The 12,194-nt window shown below is 43.8% G+C and overlaps 1 protein-coding gene across 23 annotated transcripts in view; it reads right to left on the bottom strand.

Moving 5' to 3' along the window:
* Positions 1-12,194, bottom strand: part of GTF2I (general transcription factor IIi) — a 112,268-nt gene that overhangs the window by 47,514 nt on the left and 52,560 nt on the right. For 12 of the 23 annotated variants that reach the window (XM_032707810.1, XM_032707813.1, XM_032707821.1 and 9 more), the window contains one exon: positions 1,507-1,572. The exons of 9 other annotated variants lie outside the window; for them this stretch is intronic. In XM_032707810.1, coding sequence (XP_032563701.1) covers positions 1,507-1,572 — 66 coding nt within the window. Of the gene's footprint in view, positions 1-1,506; positions 1,573-10,599; positions 10,702-12,194 lie in introns of all 23 variants that reach the window. 2 more of the 23 variants (XM_032707809.1, XM_032707808.1) reach the window with 1 other exon arrangement.

The following is a 12,194-nucleotide window of genomic DNA, read 5'->3' as shown; positions in this document are numbered from 1 at the left end:
ATGATCCATTGGAGCGCTGAGAGCTGGACTCAGTAATCCCTGTGGGTCCCAGCCAACTCAGCATATTCTGTGATTTTGAAATGCAACTACACATCTCACAATCATAAAATGACCATGCAACAGCAAAAGGAAATCAGGAAATAAACTGTGCAGATATAGGTGACATTTTTTTATCTAACTGGAAGTAGTACCCTTCCACTAGAAAGTCTCACAACAACAGCACCTAAGTTTGAAGAGATCAAAGGTGTTAAAACCAGTTTTGAAACACTGTAAAACTAATGGACACAAATGAAAACTCATGTAACAGGTCAACTCCACCTTAAACACACACACATGGACAGACAGGAAAACTGCAAATGCAGGAATTTTTGCATGAGCTGCTACTCAGCCAGTCACTTCTCAATCCAACCCTATCCTCCTTAGGTCCATGGGCTAGGAAGACTGTCCAATTCCCAACACCTGCAACCTTAAGAGAAAACGAACCATTTCAACAGACAAAGACAATCAATTTCACATAAAGAATTGCAGGTACCCAGGTCACTAAGGGTATAGTTTACTTCGCAAGAATAACATGACATATTGACACACCTTGTACCTATGCAGTTGTATTATATTCCGTCAGACAAAACCCCTTCAGACCATTTTTACTTTTGCGTAAAGGCCTTTACGGATACACAGAACTTAACGACTCGTCTCTTATTACCTCTTCTGTTGAGGTAATGTAAGAGTTTTTTATTGCTGGATGAAAAAGAAGGTAATAGTAATGCCAGAAATGTCAGCTTCTGTCCTAAATGCCCCTGCCTATTTCATAAATTGCTAATTGGGTGGTCTCAATCCTAATCGAATTCCAGAAGCCAGCACTGCAAAAGCCACTCGCAGAAGTGCTTTAAAGCAGTCACAGGACATGTAATCCACAAACACAAGAAACAGAGCTGACTACCAACCAAGATCCTAGATTGAAACCAACAGCAACACTGGGCAGTGGCTTTAGTGCCATTCAGATGAGAAAGGCAAGTGACAATACAAAGGTTTTTCTCCCGTATTTATCGCTATGAGGCAAATAAATTGAGGCTTCACTTATGCCAACTGTAACACAGCCCTTCTGTTCTGGTACAGTTCTTCCCAGAAGCGAGTGTTCACCAGAAATTTTATATAACTACAGTCTGCTTACAAAACAATGTGTTCTTCAGAAGGAATGAAAGTTATAACATCTCGTCTGTTCAATGAGTATTTTTCATTACCAACGCTTGAAACGAACGTGAAAGATGCAAACTGCTGCCAGGCATCATTTCAAAACCAGCCCAGGAAGTCCAATATGTTTCAGCATATTGTGGCTTTATAAAACTTCTGGAGTAGATCTGTTTACCAAGCAGTGCACAATCTAAGCTGCAGTCAACACTGGTACATAAGTCTGTTTATTCAGGGACAAGTAACCCAGGCACTGGAAAGCATTTTTTGGATATAAAAATGCCCAACAGACTGAAATCAATGAACCACTGAACTGACCTTCTTCACTGGAGAACTCAACCTCAGAATCCTCACTTGTTTCTGATGAGTCCTGCTGGGAGGAAGCTGAAAGGGAAAAACAGGGCTGCTGAATGATGGACACAGAAAAGGGTCTTCTAACCAAACACTCCACAATTCTGCATTTAAACTAACATTTGTCAGAGAAACCCCTGGCACTCACTGCAGGCAACAAAAGCAGAAGCAAAGATATTTTACCAAAAGCCTTGAAGCAATTCCAGACAAGGGTAAGGAGGTGAGGATTTGTGGTAGTTTGGTCTAGGCCTTCCTTGGTGACCATTTTGTAGCCAAGGAAGGGCCCAGATTTACCCAGTATTCTCTGCGATTTTTACATAAGCCAGACTATAAGAAGAAAGGAGGATAGGCCTTCGCTCTCTTTCCTTCCGGCGGCTTGGAGGTGCAGGTTCCCTGCTGTTGAGTCTGCCGTGTTGGGGAGCGAGGCCTCGTAAGGCCTTGTCGACCTTGGGAGGCAGAGGTTGCCGGCGATCGTTCCAGAGCAACTCTCACTTGTCCCAAGGAGAGTAGTGGGATATTTCTTTGCTAACTCTTTTAGTTACTAGATATTGGGCTACTAATTGGGATATATATATATATTTTATTTTGGTTTTGTTCGTTTTCCCTTCCCCCTTCCTTTCCCTTGTGAAATTGTATATATTTCAATTGTATTTAATTGTAACATAAGTGTAAATATATTTATATATATCACTTTAGCTGTCTCTCTCTCGTTTCGGGTTTTCTTAGTTGTTTTTTCTCCCTCTTCTCCCTGAGGTTTGGGGGGAGGGGCGACTTCTTGTGGTAAGGTTTGGAGACTTGGCAGGGAGTCAGCTTCAAACCATATCAGGATGACACTTGCTAAACCGTGTGTGCAGCAGTGTAGAGTTGGTGGCAAGGACAGTAGGAAATCCCTCGTTCTTGGCTTAGAAGGATTAATGCAATCATAAATATGTTTCTCTTTGTTATCAAGGATTACTGGAAATATAAATAAAGGCTGTGTGCCACCACAGATTATGCATTTCTTTACCATTTACACAGCCTCTGGCTGTTGCACTAGAATGACCACCATAACAGGCTGCAAGGCCAACAATGAAACAAGGGAGGGAAATTCATGATCACAAAGGCTTTTGTTGGGACCATGTTAACCAACAAAACAAACAGGATTAGGCCTATCAACACTCGGTGTGAGAAAGAGCAATTTATATTCAACTGCAGTAAAGTTTAAAAAACTACAGGCAGCTAGATCAGAAACTATACCAACATTAAATAGCAGGGTATGAAGGAACGTGTTTTACTTATTCTGGCACAGTAATGTTGCACTTGTGCATTTTCAAGAGCATCTTCTTTCAGATGTCTGTAAGATGGAGTATGATATCACTTGGGGAGCAAGTCGGAAGGAATCTCTGTTTCAAAGGCCCTTCACGTGATGTTGTCTATAGTAGACGTTCAGCAGCATCTACTGACACACCTTAACTGGAGCATATTTGAACTATGTCAAACAGATCATCCTGCCCACAGAAAACAGAGTATGATGTTTTGCTCTAATTCCGAGTGAGTGCTGGGTGGATAACTACCAAATGCAAAGTACAACAAAACGAAAGAATTAGGTGGTCTTTCTTTTAGTAGACAGGAACATAAAGTACGGTCAGAAACTGTCACATCAACTGATCGCTTAGAACCTTCTTGAGACCTTTAGAAAAATTTGAAAAAATAATCAAAGGTACACAATTTTCAGAAATTTAAGAACAGCCATAAGACTAGCAAATGGTCCATCCAGTTCAGTACCAAATCCCTGAGAAACAGTCGTAATTAAGAGACTCACGCAAAAAAAGACAAAGCAGATAGTAACAAAGCTCTGGAAGAAAACTCTCAGATGGGACATTTCTTCTTAAGTCGCTCTAGTGGGTTTGACCCCGGTCGGATGCCAGGTACCCGCTAAAGCCACTCTCTCACTCTCCCTCTGCAACTGGACAGAGGAGAGAGAAAAAAAACCAGCTAAGGATTCCTGAGTTGAGATTAACAGCTGGGAGAGGTCACTTACTGATTACCTTCACGGGCAAAACAGACTCAAAGTTGGGATATTACTTAAATTTATTACTAACAGGATAAGAACCAAAGAGTGAGAAATAAAACAGTTGTAAAAACACGTTCCCCCCACCCCTCCTTCTTTCCATGTTCTCCCTCCTCCCCCCCAGCGGTGCAGGGGGACAGGGAATGGGGGTTACAGTCAGTTGTTGTTTTGGCCACTGCTCAGGGAGAGGAGTCCTTTCCCTGCTCCTATGGGGGCCCTCTCATGGGAGACAGTCCTTGACAGACCTCTCCAGTGTGAGCCCACCCCACGGGAGACAGTCCTTGATGGACCTCTCTGGCGTGAGTCCATCCCTCGGACAGTAGTTCTTTCCAAACTGCTGTCCCGTGGGTCACTTCTCCATGGGGTGCAGTTCTTCACAAATGAGCTGCACCGGCGTGGGTCCTCCACAGGGGCCACAAGTCCTACCCAGGAAAAACCTGCTCCAGCGTGGGCTTCCCTCTCCATGGCCTGCACGTCACCGGCAGGACCCTGTTCCATCTTGGGCCTCTCACGGGGTCATAGCCTCCTTCATGAATCCACCTGCACCAGCATGGGAGCCTTCATAGGCTGCAGGGGGGGTGTCTCTGCACCCCAAAGTCCTCCAGGGGGACAGCCTGCTCCATGGTCTGCGCCACGGGCCACAGGGGCCTCAGCTCTGGTGCCTGGAGCACCTCCTCCCCCTCCTTCTGCACTGACCTTGGTGTCTACCTTCTTGTTCCCACATTCTCACTCTGCTCTTCCCTGGTTGGAATTCTCTCTGTGCCACAACCTTCTGTTCTTAAATATCTTATCACAGAGGTGTCACTACTATTCCTAATTGGCTTGGCCTTGGCCAGCGGCAGGAAGTCCGTCCTGGAGCCGGCTGGCATTGGGCTCCATGGGACAGGGGAAGCTTCTAGCAGCTTCTAACAGAAGCCACCCCTGTAGCCCCCCCGCTACCAAAACCCAGCCACAGTAACCCACTACAGTCACATTAAATCAACTGTTTCAAACATTAAAGTAAGGGGGTTTTTAACAACGTATTATCATCCCTAGGTATCCCTTGATCTTGGGTAAATACACACAGCTCCTCAGCAGCAACCTTCTTCACAGTCCTAAATGTCATTCACCAGCACTGGCTCCAGTTTCTCAAACGTGATTTCATTCAGTTTAAAACAATTTCTTCTGATGCACATAACCTTAACTTTCTGATTGCTGAATTTCAATCACACCGTGCTGCCCACTCATCCAATCTCACTAAGACCTCAGACACTTTTATCAGCTACAGCTAGCCTGGGGGATCCCAGGCACACCACAATTTTGCCACTTCCTCTATCACCATCTTGTCACGGTTACTGGAGGGGAAAAACAGACAGATGACACCAAAGACTTTATAAAATCCAAACACTGTCACTGATGTTTTTCTTTCTTACTCATTTTTGTGAGGATCAGCAATAAATCATCTCATTTTCTAGAATCCAGACAAGACTGCCTACTCTGTATGCCTATCTAAACCACAAGTGAAATTTAAGTTAGACTGTTACCCGCAATTTTTAGTCACTGTCTCTAGACCTTTTTGTAAATACTAACCTTCATGAACAACAGATTTATTCTGTTCAGCAAAACCAGGTGCAACTTTCAGCATTGCTCTTACAGAAACTTGTAAAGAAGAACAGATTTGAGAAAAGGGCGTGTAACAAAACCTTATTCTGACTCAAAAGGGCCACACTCAGCATCTGTAGCTATAAAATTCTAGTCAAAACCAAGGCAAAGCCAGTGTCTTGGTCATTTCCTATTACACTTCCCTTTCCTCATGCTCTCTCTTCACAGTCAGGCATAAAGCTCATGGCATTATGCTTAGGAAAACAAAGTACCTAGATAATTTCTTCTCAAATAGTTGGAGTTAACGGTGCAGTCAGCATGAGCAAAGAACTTTATTCTCCTTTATCAAGAGACATGCTTTTTATTCATGTAATGGTACCCTTAAGGTCGTTCCTGGGTATTTTCTCGGGATTGAATATAGATAGGTGGCAGAAAAGCAGGAAGTGAAAGACTTGCACTAATCGTTTTAATAAGAATGAAGCCTGTGTACCCCTATGTGGTTGCAAGCTATGCTGGCGATGGTACATGCCTTTGGTAGGGTCGCCCATGCCAGACAGGTCAAAACCGCAGGGCCAGATACAATACATCCTTGGACAAGGATGAGTTCGTTAGCCTTCTGGCAGTCATCCTAGGAGAAGGACAACTCTAATCCCAAACCCGGGCAGATGGAGCTCGCTTAGCCCTGTAAGGCCATCCATCTAAGAGAAGGTCACTCTAATTAAACCTACATCCTGAGGACCTCGCTGCCACTGTCCAAGCTCGCTCGGCCCTGGCAGATGAACCTCAGGATTAAAGGGTGGGTTCAGATCCGCACATACTGCATCTCACCTAAAAAATCCATTGCACAGGCTCAAAGGCTTTACCCACATTTGCAAAGCCCTGTAGCGATGGGCGAGGGTTGAAACAGCAGGTGAAAGGTGCACTGGGAGCCGCAGACCCAACCCTGCATGCAGGCGGTTCAGGGCATTGGTCATTAGAGACTGACCAGAAATGACAGTCTCTTTGGGCAGCACCCTGAACGACCAAGCAGCCTTTTCAAGGACAGCACTGCTTGCTCCACTCAGAGAGGGGCCTAGAAAAGGTGGCCTAAACAAAGCTCATCTCCCCCTTCACCCGGTTGGTTAACCGCAGGCCAATGGGCATCTTCTTCCAATGCGGTCGCACTAAGATTGACAAAGGCAAAGGCATACACTTGCCTCCAAAGGTGTACCTAAATTAACTCTAGCATGTTGGAACATCAGAACCATGCTCGATTCTGCGGATAGCAGACGTCCTGAGCGTCGTTCTGCCCTAGTTGCCCATGAACTGGCTCATCTCAACATCGACATTGCTGCTCTCAGTGAAGTTCATGTCCCTGAGGAAGGCAGCCTTAAAGAACATGGTGCCGGTTACACACTCTTTTGCTCAGGTAAACCCAGAACCGAAAGGCATCTCTCAGGAGTTGGTTTCTTGACTAAAAACTCTAATGTTCCTAAACTCGAAAATCTGCCGACAGGTCACTCTGACCGCATTATCTCCCTATGCCTTACACTAAACAACAAGCAACACGTTGTCCTCTTTAGTATATATGGACCAACTCTCCAAGCCGACCCTGTTGAAAAAGATAAATTTTACACCGACCTGCGCCGCCTTACCCAAAAGGTTAGCAGAGATGATAAGATCATTATCCTTGGTGATTTCAATGCCAGAGTAGGAAAGAACTCTGAAGCCTGGAAAGGAGTATAAGGCAAGCATGGTGTTGGAAACTGCAATGATAATGGTCGACTTCTGCTAGAATTCTGTGTAGAGCAATAGCTCACCATCACTAATAGTATCTTTCAGCAGAAAAATAGACTGAAGACAACCTGGATGCATCCTAGATCTAAGCATTGGCACCTCATTGATGACATCTTGGTGTGACGGAGAGATGTCTGCGATGTCCACCATATCCGCATGATGCCCAGTGCAGAATGCCAAACAGACCATCGACTTGTGCGCTGTAAACTTAACTTCAATCTTAAATTCAAACCTAAAAGGGGCAGTATCCCAAGGAGGAGACTCCAAGTTAACAATCTCCAATCAGCCACAGTGAGAGACAGATTTCAAGCAAATCTTCAAACTAGGCTTGAAAACCATTCCATAGATTCTACAGATGCCTCTCCTGAAACACTTTGGCACCATATTAAAAACAACATCCTGCAGTCCTCTGAAGAATCCTTAGGGTTCTCCTTTGAGAAGAACAAAAACTGGTTTGATGAAAACAATCAAGAGATCCCGGAATTGCTGAGGAAGAAGAGAACTGCTCACCAAGCACACCTTGCACTGCCATTCCGTCACGCAAGAAAAGCAGCCTTTCGTCTTGCATGCAGCAGGTTCCACCAGAAACTCCGTGACATCCAGAACAAATGGTGGATCGATCTAGCTGAAAAAACTCAATTATGTGCAGATACAGGTGATCACAGAGGATTCTATGAGGCCTTGAAAACAGCCTCAGGCCTACATACCAAGTCCAAAGCCCTCTACTCAGCACAGATGATCAAATGCTTCTGACAGATAAAACCTCCATTCTGAATCGATGGTCTGAACACTTTCAGACCCTTTTCAGTACCAACCGTGTAGTCCAAGACTCAGCTATTCAGTCCATCACACAACAACCGGTGAAGTATGAATTGGATACTGCCTCCACTTTTGGAGAAATCCTTAAGGTCATACAGCAGGTGAAAATTGGCAAGGCAGCTGGGGTTGATGGAATTCCACCTGAAGTCTGGAAACATGGGGGCCATGCACTCCATGCTAAATTTCATGAGTTTGTGGTGCACTGTTGGGAACTAGACCAACCACCATCAGACGTTCGTGATGCAGTCATCATCACCTTGTATAGGAAGAAAGGAATTAAATCAGACTGTTCAAATTACCATGGTATTACTCTGCTCTCCATTGCTGGCAAAATCCTGGCAAGAATACTCTTGAACAGACTAATACCCACTATAGCAGAAGGAATTCTACCTGAAAGCCAATGTGGTTTCAGAGCCAACAGGAATACCACAGACATAGTATTTGTCCTCAGACAACTGCAAGAGAAGTGTAGGGAACAGAACAAAGGTCTCTATGTAACCTTTGTTGACCTCACCAAGGCTTTCGATACTGTGAGCAGAAAAGGTCTGTGGCAGATTTTGGAACGCTTAGGTTGTCCCCCCAAGTTCCTTAAAATGATCATCTCACTCTATGAGGATCAGTACAGCCAAGTCTGATATGGCAATGCAGTTTCTGAGCCCTTTCTAATAACTAATGGTGTGAAACAAGGCTGAGTTCTCGCACCAACTCTATTCACAATCTTTATCAGCAGGATGCTCCAAAGGGCCACAGCAGACCTCGATGATCAGGACGGTATCTACATTCGATATCACACTGAAGGAAGCCTTTTCAACCTAAGGCGACTGAAGGTCCACACTAAGACCTTAAACCATCTTGTCCAGGAGCTGCTTTATGCTGATGACGCTGCCCTTGTCACTCACACAGAAATAGCTCTGCAGCATTTAACATCCTGCTTTGCAGACGTTGCAGAGCTCTTTGAGTTGGAAGTCAGTTTAAAGACAGAAGTTCTCTATCAACCTGCACCTCAGGAAGTCTTTCATCATCCCCATATCACCATTGGCCAATCAGAGCTCAAATCAGTCCAGCAGTTTAATTACCTAGGTAGCCTCATCTCCTCAGATGGTAAGATTGACGGAGAAATAGACAACAGGTTAGCAAAGGCATATAGTGCCTTCGGAAAGCTTCATAAAAGAGTTTGGCGAAATAAACACTTGGAGAAAAGTACTAAGATCAGTGTTTACAAAGCCATAGTGCTGTCTACTCTTTTATATGGTTCTGAATCATGGGCCATTTACTGCCACCACCTGTGTCTCCTAGAACGCTTCCATCAATGCTGTCTCTGTACAATCCTAAACATCCACTGGTCAGATTATGTGACCAATCCATCTGTTCTAGAACAAGCAGCAGTCACAAGTATTGAGGCCATCTTGCTGAGAACACAGCTGCGCTGGGCAGGACACGTCTCCAGGATGAAGGACCAACCACCGCCTCACTAAGATCCTGCTCTATGGTGAACTGGCCACCGGCTGCCGTAAGAGAGGAGCCCCGAAGAGAAGATACAAGGACTCCCTGAAACAACATCTCATCCCTTGCCATATTGATCACCATAACTGATCTACTCTGGCTTCTAATCAGGAGACCTGGAGACACACTATCTTTAACGTTGCTGCTTCCTTTGAGAACGCACGCAGGATCACACTTGAGGAGAAAAGACAATGTAGAAAAATCGTGCCTTGCAGAATATACCACCTAAGGAGTGTTTCTGCTGTGCCTTTTGCAACCGGACGTGCCTACTACATATTGGCCTTTTTGGCCACCAACGCGTGTGTAACAAACATCGGTAGAGCCCTTCCAAAATCTTCATTCGCGAAACCCGGCCATGATGGTACCCTTAATTATGATGATAGCTACCTTCAAAGCAAAACTAACAGGATTTGCAAGAAGGAGCACTGCTGCTAGCATAACCTGGCTTTTAAAAGCACAAAACTCGGGCTGGAGAGCCTTAGTGCTTAGAATGAAGCTAGTGGAGGATGATGTACTTTTCACATCATGTCAAAGCACGCAATGCTGGGTGACGAGCACCTTACAAATGCCATTCATGATTTAAAATAACAACAACTCCCATCCCAATTTCTTTATAGCATGCCCCAGAGTGGTGTGATTTGAGAGATTAAAACAAAACCAAAATCACAAAGGATAACCTTGTGGAAATATGAAAAGAGAAATGTGGTTGGAGAAGAAGTACAACTCCAACTAAGATGACACCTTTTCAAACATTTCAGTAAAAAAACCACAACCGATTACGTTAATTTATTCTCACAAAAAACATTTCACATCTCTAATCTTCTAACGGTGTTTCCACATCTGTTCCTTCACTGCAATCGGAACACTGGTGGCTTCCTTTACACATATCAGGTAAAAAACATATACCTGACTATACTGCCTACTATAAAAGTAGACAGATGAATGGGCTATGTGTCCAGAAACCAAAACAAACCAAGGAATAAAGGAGAGGTAAAGGACTTCCAAAATATCTCAGGGGAAGCATCTTCGACCACAGTAAACACAGCGTGTGGATGCATTTCTGTGGAGAACTCTACAGAAGGGATCATGAAAGAACACCACCAAAAAGATCCCAACTTTCTGTGTGTCCATTCACGTGCTCACTTTGAAGAACAAAAAGCAACAGAGGTAGCCTATGATGATGATTATACTCCTGCAATACATCTACAAAGAGCCCTGGGCTCTTAAATGAATGCTTGCACTGGTGTGTCTCGCTCCTGCAGCATGACATTGCCTGACACCTCTTCAGAAAACCAAGCAGAGAGACAAAATAATCTTGATTTTTATCTTACCAACATTGCACTCTTCCGCTTTTCTTCTACCAGTACTGCCAGCTTCATTAGTTGATCTAGTGCGTTTCGGTCTCTCGTTACAGGGTAGGTAGTCGTCGTCATCTTAAAGAAACAAAAAATTATCACTGGTTCAATGTCCAGACAACTCATGTGCAATGCTGGAACTGCTTTGAATTTCACAGCTCTAATGCAAGTATTGGACTGGGCTTATCAGAGCAGCAAACTGTGCAACACATTACTTATGTGAGAAACTTTAGAAAGCTCCTCTTCCTACCCCTGTAGCAATAACCTGTGCAAGACAGCCTCTGTAAGGCACAAGATAGCAAAAAGTACAGCTGCTTCTGTACTTCCTAACAAAAACAACATTGTGTTTTGCAACATGACTGCAAACCTCATAATCATAAAATGACCATGCAACAGCAAAAGGAAATCAGGAAATAAACTGTGCAGATATAGGTGACATTTTTTTTATCTAACTGGAAGTAGTACCCTTCCACTAGAAAGTCTCGCAACAACAGCACCTAAGTTTGGTCTTGAAGAGATCAAAGGTGCTAAAACCAGTTTTGAAACACTGTAAAACTAATGGACACAAATGAAAACTCATGTAACAGGTCAACTCCACCTTAAACACACACACATGGACAGACAGGAAAACTGCAAATGCAGGAATTTTTGCATGAGCTGCTACTCAGCCAGTCACTTCTCAATCCAACCCTATCCTCTTTAGGTCCATGAGCTAGGAAGACTGTCCAATTCCCAACACCTGCAACCTTAATGGATAATGAACCATTTCAACAGACAAAGACAATCAATTTCACATAAAGAATTGCAGGTACCCAGGTCACTAAGGGTATAGTTTACTTCGCAAGAATAACATGACATATTGACACACCTTGTACCTATGCAGTTGTATTATATTCCGTCAGACAAAACCCCTTCAGACCATTTTTACTTTTGTGTAAAGGCCTTTACGGATACACAGAACTTAATGACTCTTATTACCTCTTCTGCTGAGATAATAAGAACTCTTCTGTAAGAGTTACTTTATTGCTGGATGACAAAAAGGCAATAGTAATGCCAGAAGTGTCAACTTTGTCCTAAATGCCCCTGCCTATTTCATAAATTGCTAATTGGGTGGTCTCAATCCTAATCAAATTCCAGAAGCCAGCACTGCAAAAGCCACTCGCAGAAGTGCTTTAAAGCAGTCACAGGACATGTAATCCACAAACACAAGAAACAGAGCTGACTACCAACCAAGATCCTAGATTGAAACCAACAGCAACACTGGGCAGTGGCTTTAGTGCCATTCAGATGAGAAAGGCAAGTGATAATACAAAGATTTTTCTCCCGTATTTATTGCTATGAGGCAAATAAATTGAGGTTTCACTTATGCCACCTGTAACACAGCCCTTCTGTTCTGGTACAGTTCTTCCCAGAAGCGAGTGTTCACCAGAAATTTTATATAACTACAGTCTGCTTACAAAACAATGTGTTCTTCAGAGGGAATGAAAGTTATAACATCCTGTGCGTTCAATGAGTATTTTTCATTACCAACGCTTGAAACGAACGTGAAAGATGCAAACTGCTGCCAGGCA

Source organism: Chiroxiphia lanceolata, chromosome 20, assembly GCF_009829145.1.
Source record: "Chiroxiphia lanceolata isolate bChiLan1 chromosome 20, bChiLan1.pri, whole genome shotgun sequence".
In the NCBI taxonomy this organism is placed as follows: domain Eukaryota; kingdom Metazoa; phylum Chordata; class Aves; order Passeriformes; family Pipridae; genus Chiroxiphia; species Chiroxiphia lanceolata.
This window is presented reverse-complemented; position numbering and strand designations above follow the sequence as displayed.